This window comes from Perognathus longimembris, chromosome 1, assembly GCF_023159225.1.
Source record: "Perognathus longimembris pacificus isolate PPM17 chromosome 1, ASM2315922v1, whole genome shotgun sequence".
Lineage (NCBI taxonomy): Eukaryota > Metazoa > Chordata > Mammalia > Rodentia > Heteromyidae > Perognathus > Perognathus longimembris.
This window is the reverse complement of record NC_063161.1, coordinates 154,222,361-154,235,674: the sequence shown is the minus strand read 5'-3', so window position 1 is coordinate 154,235,674 and position 13,314 is coordinate 154,222,361. Positions and strand designations below refer to the sequence as shown.

Genomic DNA, 13,314 nt, shown 5'->3' with positions numbered 1-13,314 from the left:
CCCAGGACAACCTCCTCCCCCACCAAATAATTTTTTGTAAGTATAGTCCTTGCATTTCTTTCTTTCTTCTTTTTTTTTTGGCGGGGGGGGGGGGGCAGTCCTGGGCCTTGGACTCAGGACCTGAGCACTGTCCCTGGCTTCTTTTTGCTCAAGGCTAGCACTCTGCCACTTGAGCCACTGCGCCACTTCTTGCCATTTTCTGTATATGTGGTGCTGGGGAATCGAACCTAGGGCTTCATGTATACAAGGCAAGCACTCTTGCCACTAGGCCATAATTCCAGCCCTAGTCCTTGTATTTCTTGTTCTGGGACTTTCGTTTTAATATTGTCCTAACGTTTATATTTTATTTTTTCTCCTTGCAGCGGCTGTGTGATTATGTCTGTGACCTTCTGTTGGAAGAGTCGAATGTTCAGCCAGTATCAACACCAGTAACCGTGTGTGGGGACATACACGGACAGGTAAAATTTGATGAAGGACTTTTAGTTTTTGCCGTATCTGTGAGTCATTTTTTGTTTCTATTCATGTTGCAAAATTAAAAAGGAAAACCAACAAATACAGAAAACTCAGCTAGCTGGTAGTTAAACCCAGCTTTACTTTTCTGGTAAACAACAGCCAAATAATTTATGGATTTTGTTGAAATTACACCATTCTCTGAAGTGCAGAGAATGATGTATTACTATTTTACGGAATGGTGGGGGGTTGAGGTATAAAATAACAACTATGGGTTTCTTCTAGTAATTGCAATTAATAGGAAACATTTTGACTTTAGGAACTTTTTTCTTCTTTATTGTTGTTTATTTTGTGTATTAAAATTTTATCATTTTCTTAGTGAGAATGAGAATAAGAAAGGTTCAAAAAATGAAAAGGAGCCTGGCGCTGGGAAATAATAAACGAGCAGGTCATTCATAGCCTGATATACACATATGATGTAGTTGAAGCTTTAGGACTTAGAAATAGGTTGTGAACAATGGAGTGTAGGCAAATATCAACAGGACCTACTTCCTGTGTAATTTCCCTGCCTTATGCTGTGACTGCATAAAAGAGCAGAAATGTTTCCAAATTGGCCTTGATTGGGGGCTCCATAAATAAATTCCTATTTTGGCTACTTACACAGCTATTTCTGTTTTGCTTTCCAAGCTCTTTTCTAGATGGTAAGGTCATAATAATCTGACATCTGCATGTCATCTGCCCCTAAATAGAGATCTATTATGTCATCTTTGGTTTGTTAAAGTTCTCTAGAGTAGACTGTAGGAGTGAATTCCACAGTTTTTATTTGACTTCTCTCAAAAAATAAAACATTTGTATTTTGCTAACAAAAGGATATTAATATAAACAGTGTCTTGGTACATTTCTAAAAATTGGAATAAACCAAGTAATGTTTTCTATTGGTTCTAATATTAAAATTGAAGGATTACCTGTATTATCGGGATTTTTTTTTCCCTATGTATGTGGTGCTGGAATCAAACCTAGGGCTTCATGTATACGAGGCAAGCACTCTTGCCACTAGGCCATATTCCCAGCCCTTATCAGGACTTTTTACATGAGTATATGAGAAAGCCTTGATCAAAGATACAACTTCAAACTACTAGTATAAATTAAAATCACAAAATTGTACTTGTATATTATATATTTGTTCAGTCAGATATACAATTCTTGCTAACATTTATCTTTTTTTTATATTAACAATGTACTTTTTCACATGTTCCATGAAAGTATTTCAAGATATCCTTTAAGATCAATTTGTGGAGAATGAAACAGACTGAAAAACTGAAGAATTAATCCAGATTTACATAATCACTAAGGACAGGCTTGAGATTTAAAATTCATTTGGATTCCTGTTACACATGTGATTTTAAGACTGTCACCAAACGTGAATATTGTTTTCTTATCCGTGACCCTAAAAATTCCTAACGAAATCATGGGACTTGAGCTTTCCACACAGCTGACTGACTAATCCAAAAGTTAGACATATCCTTTTGAACTTGTATAGAAATGGAATTTCAAGATTGAGTTCTGGGTTGGCAAATATGTAGTGTCAAGAAGTATCAAAGCACTATCATTTAGGTAAGAGATTACAGACAGCTTTTTTTCCTCCTAGCTATGTACCAGCTATTAAGAAACCACTTTTAAGGGCTGGGAATATGGCCTAGTGGTAAAGTGCTAGCCTCGTGTACATGAAACCCTGGGTTCGATTCCTCAGCACTGCATATATAGAAAAAGCTGGAAGTGGTACTGTGGTTCAAGTAGTAGAGTGCTAGCTTTGAGCAAAAAGAAGCCAGGGATAGTGCTTAGGCCCTGAGTTCAAGTCCCAGGACTGGCAAAAAACAAAACAAGCAAAAAAAAAAAGAAACCACTTTAGGTATCAAATAATTCTCATATGTTTTCCCTCCACTTTCAGAAGAGTAATGCAAAATAAATTATGCCTTAGTATGCTGCTTTTCATTGTTTTCCTTACCAGCATGCATGAAGAGTAAAATAAAACCTCCAATGAGTCCTAAAGCCAAAAGTTTGAGAACTACTCAGTTGGCTGTTTTGTTCATTGCCTCTGATAGAATAAAACCACTTGTCAGAATTGCTTTTGGTTTAAAATGAAAGTATTTCCGTTATGTCTGACAGGAAAAATGTAGTTTTCTTGGTGAAATGTTGAGCTTCCAGTAATGTTGAATGACATTCCTGAATGTTATTCTCAATGTTTATTGTATTAATGAATTGTGAAAGAAACGTATAATATGGAATAGGAATTATAGGTCAATGAGGCAGAATATTTAATCAATGATTATATAGAAGGTATATAGATACTTACCAAACATTTGTTTAGGAACACATCTTTGGGGGGTGGGGGTGCAGTACTGGGATTTCAGCTAAGAACCTTGAGCTCTCACTTGGCTTTTTTACTCAAGGCTGGCACTCTACCACTTGAGTCACAACTACGCTTCCAGCATTTAGCTGGAAATAAAAATCTCACAGATTTTTCTAAACTGGCTTCAAACTCAAATCCTCAGATCTCAGCCCATTAAGTAGCAAGCATTACCGGTTTAAGCCACCAGCACATGTCAGGAACCCCCCCCCCCCCTTTTTTTTTCCTCCTATGCCAGTACTAGTGCTTGAACTTAGGGCATGGGTGATGCTTCTTAGCCTTTTCCCCACAGGCTGGTCTTCTACCACATGAGCTATAGCTCTACTCAGTTCTAGCCTCTGGAGTAGCTAGCATTGCAGGCATGAGCCATCAGGACCCAGCTTCTGGCTGTAATCTTATTTTTATTTATTTATTTTCTTGGCCAGTCCTGGGCCTTGAACTCAGGGCCTGAGCACAGTCCCTGGCTTCTTTTTACTCAAGGCTAGCACTCTGCCACTTGAGCCACAGTGCCACTTCTGGCCTTTTCTATATATGTGGTGCTGAGGAATCAAACCCAGGGCTTCATGTATACGAGGCAAGCACACTTGCCACTAGGCTATATTCCCAGACGCCTGACTGTAATCTTCTTCTTTTTTTTTTTTTTTTTTTTTTTTTTTTTGCTAGTCCTGGGGCTTGGACTCAGGTCCTGGGGCCTGACCACTGTCCCTGGTTTCTTCTTGCTCAAGGCTAGCACTCTGCCACTTGAGCCACAGCGCCACTTCTGGCCATTTTCTGTATATGTGGTGCTGGGGAATAGAACCCAGGGCCTCATGTATATGAGGCAAGCACTCTTGCCACTAGGCCATATCCTCAGCCCCCTGGCTGTAATCTTATTTATTTATTTACTTGCTTATTTATTTTGCTAGTCCTGGGTCTTGGACTCGGGGCCTGAGCACTGTCCCTGGCTTCTTCTTGCTCAAGGCTAGCACTCTGCCACTTGAGCCACAGCGCCACTTCTGGCCATTTTCTGTATATGTGGTGCTGGGGAATCGAACCTAGGGCCTCATGTATACGAGGCAAGCACTCTTGCCACTAGGCCATATCCCCAGCCCCCCCTTTTTTTTTTGCCAGTCCTGGGGCTTGGGAGTCTGGGCCTGAGCAGTGTCCCTGGCTCTTGAGCCACAGCACCACTTCCCGGCTTTTTCTGCTTATGTGGTGCTGAGGAATTGAACCCAGGGCTTCATGCATGCTAGGCAAGCATGCTACCACTAAGCCACATTCTAGCCCAACCTCCAGGTTTTTGCTGGTTGAATAGAGATAAGAGTCTCATGGGCTTTCCTGCCTAGGCTGGCTTTGAAACTCAATCCTCAGATCTTAGCTTCCTGAGTAGCTAGGATTACAGTCATGACCTGCCAGTGCTCTGATAGAAGTACAGGGTTGCTGCTGTTGTTGTTGCTGCTGCTGCTGCTACTGTTTATTGAGTCATTCATGGCTTTGAAGCGTGAAGGTATAAGAAATTAGTTCCACTGCTCATAATGCTGTGAAGGAGGGCAGGGGATATAGCTTCTTTCCTGGTAAAGTGCTTGCCTCCCACGTGCAGGGCCCTGGGTTCAATCTTCAGCACTATGAAACGTCCTCCAAAAACAGATATATAGGGCTGGGGATATAGCCTAGTGGCAAGAGTGCCTGCCTCGGATACACGAGGCCCTAGGTTCGATTCCCCAGCACCACATATACAGAAAACGGCCAGAAGCGGCGCTGTGGCTCAAGTGGCGGAGTGGTAGCCTTGAGCAGGAAGAAGCCAGGGACAGTGCTCAGGCCCTGAGTCCAAGGCCCAGGACTGGCCAAAAAAAAACAAAACAAAAAAAAAACAGATATATACACATCCTTATGCATTTCCTTATCTTTTTTAAAAATTAAAATGGATGCTGTCACTAGATGCTGAAAGTCCATGAGACTCTTATCTCCAATTAACCACCAAAAAGCTAGAAATGGAGCTGTGGCTCAAGTAGTAGAGTTGTAGCTTTGAGCACAAAAACAGGAACAGCACCCAGGTCCTGCGTTCAAACCCTAGGACTAGCACCAAAAAAATCCCAAAAAACTGAATATGAGCAGACTGATTAAGTGAGCTTAGTGAGAAATTAAGTAACTGTGAAGTGATTTTGAAATTCTGTATAGATAGGTGGGAAGATATATGAAAGCAATGTGAGAGAAGGGGGCCTATACTAAATGAGGTAGGAGGACTTATGGTAACTGTAGGCTTGGGAACTATGTGTGCAGCAGTTTCATTTATACTTTATTTCTTCTTGCAAATGTAAATGATTCCTCTTCATACTGATTCTTTACCCAATTTGCTCTTACTTCATTATTTTCCTCCCAGCAAGAATTTGTAATCAGTACATATTGCCTTTCTTTTACAGTTTTATGACCTTTGTGAACTATTCAGAACTGGAGGTCAGGTTCCTGATACAAACTACATATTTATGGTATGTAAACACGGAGAGCATCCAATTCTTATTAAAATCGAAAGGTTAACTTCATTACCTATAAATTGCTTAATAATTTTGGCAGCATGTAACACTTACTATGTTAATACATGCAAAGATGACTCTACTTTTCTGTGAGATTTATTGATTTAGTAAACCACAGTACAAATAGAACTCTGTTGCAGATGATAGTATTAGCAGAAAACCAGCCTATAGTGGTTTAAGACATAAATCTTCAGTTTCCTGTTATCACACTGTTTGTGTGTTCACTTTCAACCCTAAGACTGTGGATTGGTGAATATGCACAGGTGTACTTTTGTATTTCCTACTTTCTCTTAATATACACTTGTCATAGTGGATGTTGTGCTTATTTGGGGGAATGTAATGATATGATACTGTTGGACTTTTACTGCACTTTGTTATTGTTATTTGGACACATCAGGTGGGTAATTGGAGATAAGAGTTTCACAGACTTTTCTTCCAAGGCTGGCTTTGAACTGTGATCTTCACATTTCATCCACTTGATTAGCTAGGATTACAGGCATGAGCTACCAGCTTCTGGATAATTATACTTGTTTTAACAATGACAACAAAAAGTTGTTTTTAAGTAGGCAGTTCTTCTGATACAATTCAGATAACTTTTAAAGTTTAGAATTTGAGGTTTTAACTTTTTACTAATAAATATCTACTTGTACAGGTAAGAGAGTATTGAAAATTAATAGCTTTTCAGAGAAATAATTGAGAATTATACAGCAAATCCTGAGACCTCTTGTGAATTACAAGTGCTGTGTAAACATTTAGAAAACAGTTTATTTTATTTTTGTTTGAATTTTTTAACTTAATTTCCAAATAATTTAATATGTTTAACTCCTTGTTGTTTTGTTTTGAAGTTCTGAGTCTTTATTCTTTGTTGTCATTTTAAAAGACTGTTATAGCTATTGTATTGTTTAACTGTAAACTTTTACATTACAGGGTGATTTTGTAGACAGAGGTTACTATAGTTTGGAGACCTTCACATACCTTCTTGCACTAAAGGCTAAATGGCCTGATCGTATTACACTTTTACGAGGAAATCATGAGAGTAGACAGATAACACAGGTGTATGGATTTTATGGTAAGGCTTTTCTCTCTTGCTCTGATTCTGAATATTATTTTATTTGCTTTTTGAAAGAAAATCACTCAAATTACAGGCATACTTATGTTTGTTTGTTTATTGTTTTTTATTTATTTCCCCTTTTTCAAATTCCCTTTTAACTTGAGGGTTTTTTTTTGTTTTGTTTTTGCTTTGCCAGTCCTGGGGCTTGAACTCAGGGCCTGGGCACTGTCCCTGAGTTTCTTTTGTTCAAGGCTACTGCTCTACTACTTGAGCCACAGCTTCACTTCTAGCTATTTGGTAGTTAGTTAATTGGCGATAAGTGTCTCATGGACTTTCCTGCACAGTCTGGCTTTGAACTTGATCCTTAGATCTCAGTCTCCTAAGTAGATAGGATTACAGGCATGAGATACTGGTGCCTAATCCAGTTTCCTTTTTTATTTTTTTTTAGTTTAAGTTACTACATATATTTCACAGTACACATTTTAACCTTCACAATGATGAAAATCATCATTCTACTCTACAAAGCTTATGAACTCTATGAACTTTAACAATAAAACTATTTCTTCCAATTTGGGTGATATGTACATTTCTTTCCTTTTGTTTAGTAACATCTGTTCCCTCTCCCTCTCATTCCCTCCTTCCCATCACTGCCCATGTATTGCTTAGTTCCCAGTTTCCATTTTTGATTGAGCTGGGAATATGTGACAATCCCATTGAGAGTCTGAGAATGGTTATGACTAACAGTTCTACCTCCTAGACCTCAAGTATTTCATTGTACTGTTTGCAGGAAATCTCAGAAGAGACCATATAGGTCTCTTGCTCCTATAATTAAAGGTTTTGTGATTTGTTTGATTTGCTTAGCCTGATAGAAGAAAGCAGTCTCATTAAATAAATGAATCTCTTTGCTAGAATTAACACATGTGACAAAAGCCTTTGTTTTGGGCTGAATGTAATTACCCTTCCTTCATAGCTTTTTGGCTAAATACTTTGAAATACTTCTTAGAGCCCTTCCTAGAGGGAAAAGCAGGACTTGTATATAGATAATACACTTCCTTTTTTTTTTTTTTTGCCAGTCCTGGGGCTTGAACTCAGAGCCTGGGCACTGTCCCTGAGCTTCTTTTGCTCAAGGCTAGTGCTGTACCATTTGAGCTACAGTGCCACTTCCAGCTTTTTCTGTGTATGTGGTCCTGATGAATCGAACTCAGGGCTTCATGCATACAAAGCAAGCACTCTACCACCAAGCCACATTCCCCCCCCCTTTTGTTAAACAATAAAACGTTAATTGTTTTATTGTAGGAAGAGTTCACACAAATCAGGGTAACCTAACAAAGCAAAAAGGGGGCAGACTTCACAAAGAAGCAGTTAATAAATAGACTCACAACTAGATAGTACACTTCTGTCTATGTAGAGGACTTGATGGGGCTTAAATATGTGTCACAATTTTTTGCCCTAGTTTAAGCTGAATTTGTTTACTCCTGCTAATATTAATATGCCTGTATTTGTTTGTTTTTGTTGTTAGCTTTAAAACTTCATTAATGGGAACACTTCCGTTTCTTCTTAGATGAGTGCCAAACCAAATATGGAAATGCTAATGCCTGGAGATACTGTACCAAAGTTTTTGACATGCTCACAGTAGCAGCTGTAAGTTTACATTATTCTGAAAGTCTTGCATATTTCTAATTGTCATCTCAGTTATATTGCTTTATCTTTAGTATTCATTGATATATATTTATGTAACTGAGATTATTACATATTCAATCCTTTATTATTTTTTACTAGTTGATAGATGAGCAGATTTTGTGTGTTCATGGTGGCTTATCTCCTGATATTAAAACACTGGATCAAATTCGAACCATTGAACGGAATCAAGAAATCCCTCACAAAGGAGCATTTTGTGACTTGGTCTGGTCAGATCCTGAAGATGTGGATACTTGGGCAATCAGTCCCCGAGGAGCAGGTTGGCTCTTTGGAGCAAAGGTCACAAATGAGGTAAAGTCAACATTTTGGGGAAAGTAGTTTTGGGGTTACTAAAGGAACTATGGTGGCCTTACTCAAACTATGATAGGTATGGATATCAAGTTTCCAGTCCAGTTAATTCATTTTTCTTTTTCTTTTTCTTTTGCCAGTCCTGGGCCTTGAACTCAGGGCCTGAGCATTGTCCCTGGCTTCTTTTTGCTCAAGTCTAGCACTCTGCCACTTGAGCCACAGTGCTACTTCTGGCCATTTTCTATATATGTGGTGCTGGGGAATCGAACCCAGGGCTTCATATATACAAGGCAAGCATTCTTGCCAGTAGGCCATATTCCCAGCCCCCTTTTTTCCTTTTTTTTTTTCTTTATCCTGGTCCTGGGCCTTGAACGTGGGTCCTGGGTACTGTCTCTGAGCTTTTGTGCTCAAGGCTAGTGCTCTACCACTGAAGCCACAGTTCCACTTCTGGCTTTTTGATAGTTAATTGGAAATAAGAGTCTCACAAACTTTCCTGCCCAAGCTGGCTTGAAATCACAATCCTAAAATCTCAGTCTTCTGAGTAGCTAGAATTACAGGCTTGAGCCACCAGCTCCTGGCTCTATGTTTTTCTTTAATGGTTGAATGAAATCATTTGGTAAAAGCACCACTCTAGGATCTACTTGGTAAGATGATTAAAATGATAAGCAACAAGATAGCAATGGAAAAATAGGCAACTTCTTCCTTCCTTTGCTTGCTTGCTCCTCCCTTCCTCCCTCCCTCCCTCTTTCCCTCCCTCCCTCCCCTCCCCTCCCTCCCTTCTGTCTCTTTCCCTTTTTTTTCTTTCTCTTTGTTGGTACTGGGGTTTGAAATCTGATCCTTGAACTTGCATTCTACCTTTCAAGCTAAGTTCCTAACCCTTTTTGCTTTACTTATTTTTCAAATAGGGTACATTTATGCCTAGTCCAGCTTGAACCTTGTTCCTCCTATTATACTTCTCATATAGCCTCAATGATTAAATGTGCACATGTAACAGTGTACACATAAGGTGGGGAATGTTGCTCAGTGGTAGAGTACTTGCCTTGCATATATGAGGTACTATAATTGCTTCATAGCATGCCTCCCTCCCAAAAAATATATGCATGTCAAAAAATTACATGTATGTACGTACTTACATATGTATAAGTTTTCCAGCTAGGTTCTGGTCCCATTGGTGTAAGTTCACTTAGTTAACATTTTAATATTTTATTTTCCTCAAGTTACAAAACAAAAATAATCTCAGAATTATTAGAACTATATATACTAATTCCTCAATAAATGACAATGTCTTTATTACTAAACTTTATATAACCAAAATTTGTTTTATATCTAATAGTAGTTATGGGAGGATGTTCAACCAGAAACTCACTTACTCATTTACTCCTTTATATCCCTCTTTCTTCAGGTTCTGAGTAGGCCAGGCTAGTCTTAAATTCTTTTTTTTTTTTGCCAGTCCTGGGCTTGGACTCAGCACCTGGGCACTGTCCCTGGCTTCTTTTTGCTCAAGGCTAGCACTCTGCCACTTGAGCACACTTGAGCCACAGCACCACTTGCGGCTTTTTCTCTCTCTATATATGTGGTGCTGAGGAATCGAACCCAGGGCTTCAGGCATGTAAGGCAAACACTCTACCATTAAGCCCCATTACCAGCCCCAGTCCTGAGCTTTTTATGTCCCTGAGCTTCCTTTGCTCAAGGCTAGCTAGCACTCTACCACTTGAGCTACTTCTGATTTTTTCTGTTTATATGGTACTAAGGAATGGAACCCAGGGCTTCATGCATGCTAGGCAAGCACTCTACCACTAAGTCACATTCCCAGGCCTAGTGTTGAATTCTTATCATCTTTCTTCTGCCTCCTGAGTACTAGGTAGGATATGCTTTTTTTTTTTTTTCCTTAAGTAGGTGACCCAGGTTGGTGTGAAACCTGTGAGCTCAAGTAATCCTCCTGTCTTAGTGTCCCAAGTAGCTGGGACTACGAGTGTAGGCTACCATGTTCTACTGAAAAGCTTCTAATCATGTAGCCTTGTAATTTCTGTAGTTCTATAATTGATTCAGGCTATAATGACTGCCTAAACTTATGGAAATTATTGAGGATACTTATGAAATTGGTTCTAGGGGTTGGGGGTGTGGCTTAGATGAAAGAGCATTAGCCAATGAGATAAAGTGTCAAGTACCCAGTTCTAGAGCAGGTTTGGGACCAAAAAAAAAAGGAGAGAGAGGAATTGGTTCTAAAATCAGGGGAACTTTATTAGCATTTAGGGTTTATTGTTATTGTTATTATTATTGCCAGGTCCTAGGGCGTGGACTCAGGGCCTGAGCGCTGTCCCTGGCTTCTTTTTGCTCAAAACTAGCCTCTACCTCTTGAGCCACAGTGCTACTTCCTGCTTTTTCTGTTTATGTGGTGATGAGGAATTGAACCCAGGGCTTCATGCATGCTAGGCAAGCACTCTACCATTAAGCCACATTCCCAGTCCTGGGTTTGTTATCTTATTTAAATGGTTCTAATATATGTAGTCTGATTTTTTATTTTTTTTTAGTATATGAAGTACTCACAAAGCCTTTCCACATTGCAGTTTGTTCATATCAACAACTTGAAACTCATCTGCAGAGCACATCAGCTTGTGCACGAAGGCTATAAATTTATGTTTGATGAGAAGTTGGTCACAGTGTGGTCTGCTCCTAACTACTGCTATCGCTGTGGGAATATTGCTTCTATCATGGTCTTCAAAGATGTCAATACAAGAGAACCAAAGTTATTCCGGGCAGTTCCAGATTCAGAACGTGTTATTCCTCCCAGAACGACGACGCCGTATTTCCTTTGAGGCCTTCACCCCTCCTGCTGACCCATTTTTCTGCCCTCCTCTTACCCCACTTTTCTTGTATTACCCTCTACAATATACTTTTTATTGAGCACTTTGCTGCTGAAATGCTGCCTCTTGCCTTTTTTTTAAATTTTAAATTATCTAAATTTATTATTTGTTATGGTGTCTATAGCAATGTTTTTCTATCAGTTTTGTCACCCATCCCATCCCCATCTTGGACTCATTTGAGAAGACTTGAGAAATGTCTTAAATACTCACACTGCTGCATGTAGCTCTTGCTTATTTACTGATCTGGGGAGACAGGATGTGTTTCCTTTTTTTAAAAAGCCAATTAACAACATCAAAATACTCTTCCTTTTGTATCATTCAGCCTTTTCCTTTTAGTTTGGTAAGTTTCAAGAAATTTCAGCAGCAAAGTTGTTATTCAGTGGGCACTATGGACTGCAGATGCCTCAAGTTATGTATACCTGTCCCAGCTGTAAACTTCATTGTCCTTTGTTGGATGATATTTTAAAAGGATATAAAATAAATTGGTCTAAAGGGCTGCCCTCTTTGTTGTGTTTTTAAATTTTAGTTGAAAACTGCTACAGCTTATGACTTTGTACATTAAGATAATTGTATTGATCTTTTTTCAGATTCCTTGTATTTTTTAATAAATAATCTTAAAACCCAGATAAGATTAAGTGTTAGAAATTTTAAACAGCTTACATTGTTAGCTTAAAGTTACCTTTTTTCTTTTTTCCTAATTAGAGATCCTGAACTTTGGTTATTGAGTCTAAAACTTCAATTGAATTCAGTAGTGTTTATTTAAAGAAAAAGACTAATCTGTGCCTAAAGAACATAACTGCCATATTAATGTTTTGGTTTATATTCTCTATAGTAATAGAAAAACATTTAATACTTGTAATGCTGATATGTTTATTTGTACAGGTTCAGTAGAATGTGGTTAATCCAGTTTACAATCTATCATGAGTATCATTAAGTAAGAATATGTACTTTTCAATAGGAATCATTCTGTAACACTTGACCTTAATTTGTAGAAGGTGTTCATTTTTTTAACCACATTGGAAAGGTTGAAAAGTCAGAATTTGTATTTGTGAACTGTAATCTGACACAGATTATTTAAAGTGGAGAAAGAAACAAACTGTCCTTTTTTGTAAAGGTTTGTGCTATCTTATTTCGGCTTTGTGTAAGTAATTTGAATATCCAAAGGGTTGTGATGATGAGTTCTTGATATGCAACTGTCCACTTCATAGGACAAATATTCCTGTATCTTTTATGATTCTTGTCATAAATGATGTTAGGATATACTATTTTGTGAAATAGTTGGTCTCCCTTTACTACTATAACTAATTTTTGTCATCCCAGGAAATCCATGTGAAGCCAGCCAGTTAATAAAGCACTTTAGCATCTGTTCAGGTAGTTTTGAAAACCAACTTTTCCCTTTTAGGATAAGATCTTCCAGGTTACCTAAAAATGCAATAAAGATCTTTATAGTCTAAGCTTCTTGGCACATAATTTTTTGTCAGGGTTTTCTTTTACTGAATGAGCACAATACTGTTTTGATTTTATTTTTCTCCTATCATCCAGCTCCTTGTACAGTTTTTAATTATATTTCTCTCTTGAAAAAGTGGCTGAGGAGTCATTTGCTGTACACATTTGAACTAATGTTGGGTCAGTAGCTTTGTATTACCATCCTGACCCACTGTCATTCAGGTCGAAAGGTATTTTTTATCTTGCAGGAATATGTAGCTATGTATTTTACTAACTGTGAAACACTGGAAATTTAGCAATGCCAACAACTTGGCGTGGTCTTGGAACAGCTCTCTGCAGTATTTTTTTTCCCTCCTTGTTACCATAAATTGTACTTAACTGATTGTCCTGGGATTTTTTTTTTTTTTTTGCCAGCCCTGGGGCTTGAACTCAGGGACTGAGCACTGTCACTCCCTGGCTTCTTTTTGCCCAAGGCTAGCACCACTTGAGCCACAGCTCCATTTCCCGCTTTTTCTGTATACGTGGTACTGAGGAACTGAACCCAGGGCTTCATGTATGCTAGGCAAGCACTACCACTAGGCCACATTCCCAGCCCTCTGT

General features: G+C 38.6%; 1 protein-coding gene across 1 annotated transcript in view; it reads left to right on the top strand.

Moving 5' to 3' along the window:
- Ppp6c (protein phosphatase 6 catalytic subunit) overlaps positions 1-12,032 on the top strand; it is a 30,910-nt gene extending 18,878 nt beyond the window's left edge. Inside the window, exons 2-7 of the mRNA XM_048342780.1 lie at positions 363-458; positions 5,257-5,322; positions 6,295-6,436; positions 7,980-8,059; positions 8,198-8,407; positions 10,972-12,032. Of these exons, the coding sequence (XP_048198737.1) occupies positions 363-458; positions 5,257-5,322; positions 6,295-6,436; positions 7,980-8,059; positions 8,198-8,407; positions 10,972-11,220 (843 nt within the window). The 3' untranslated portion in view covers positions 11,221-12,032. The remainder of the gene's footprint in view (positions 1-362; positions 459-5,256; positions 5,323-6,294; positions 6,437-7,979; positions 8,060-8,197; positions 8,408-10,971) is intronic.
- The last annotated feature ends 1,282 nt before the right edge of the window (positions 12,033-13,314 follow it).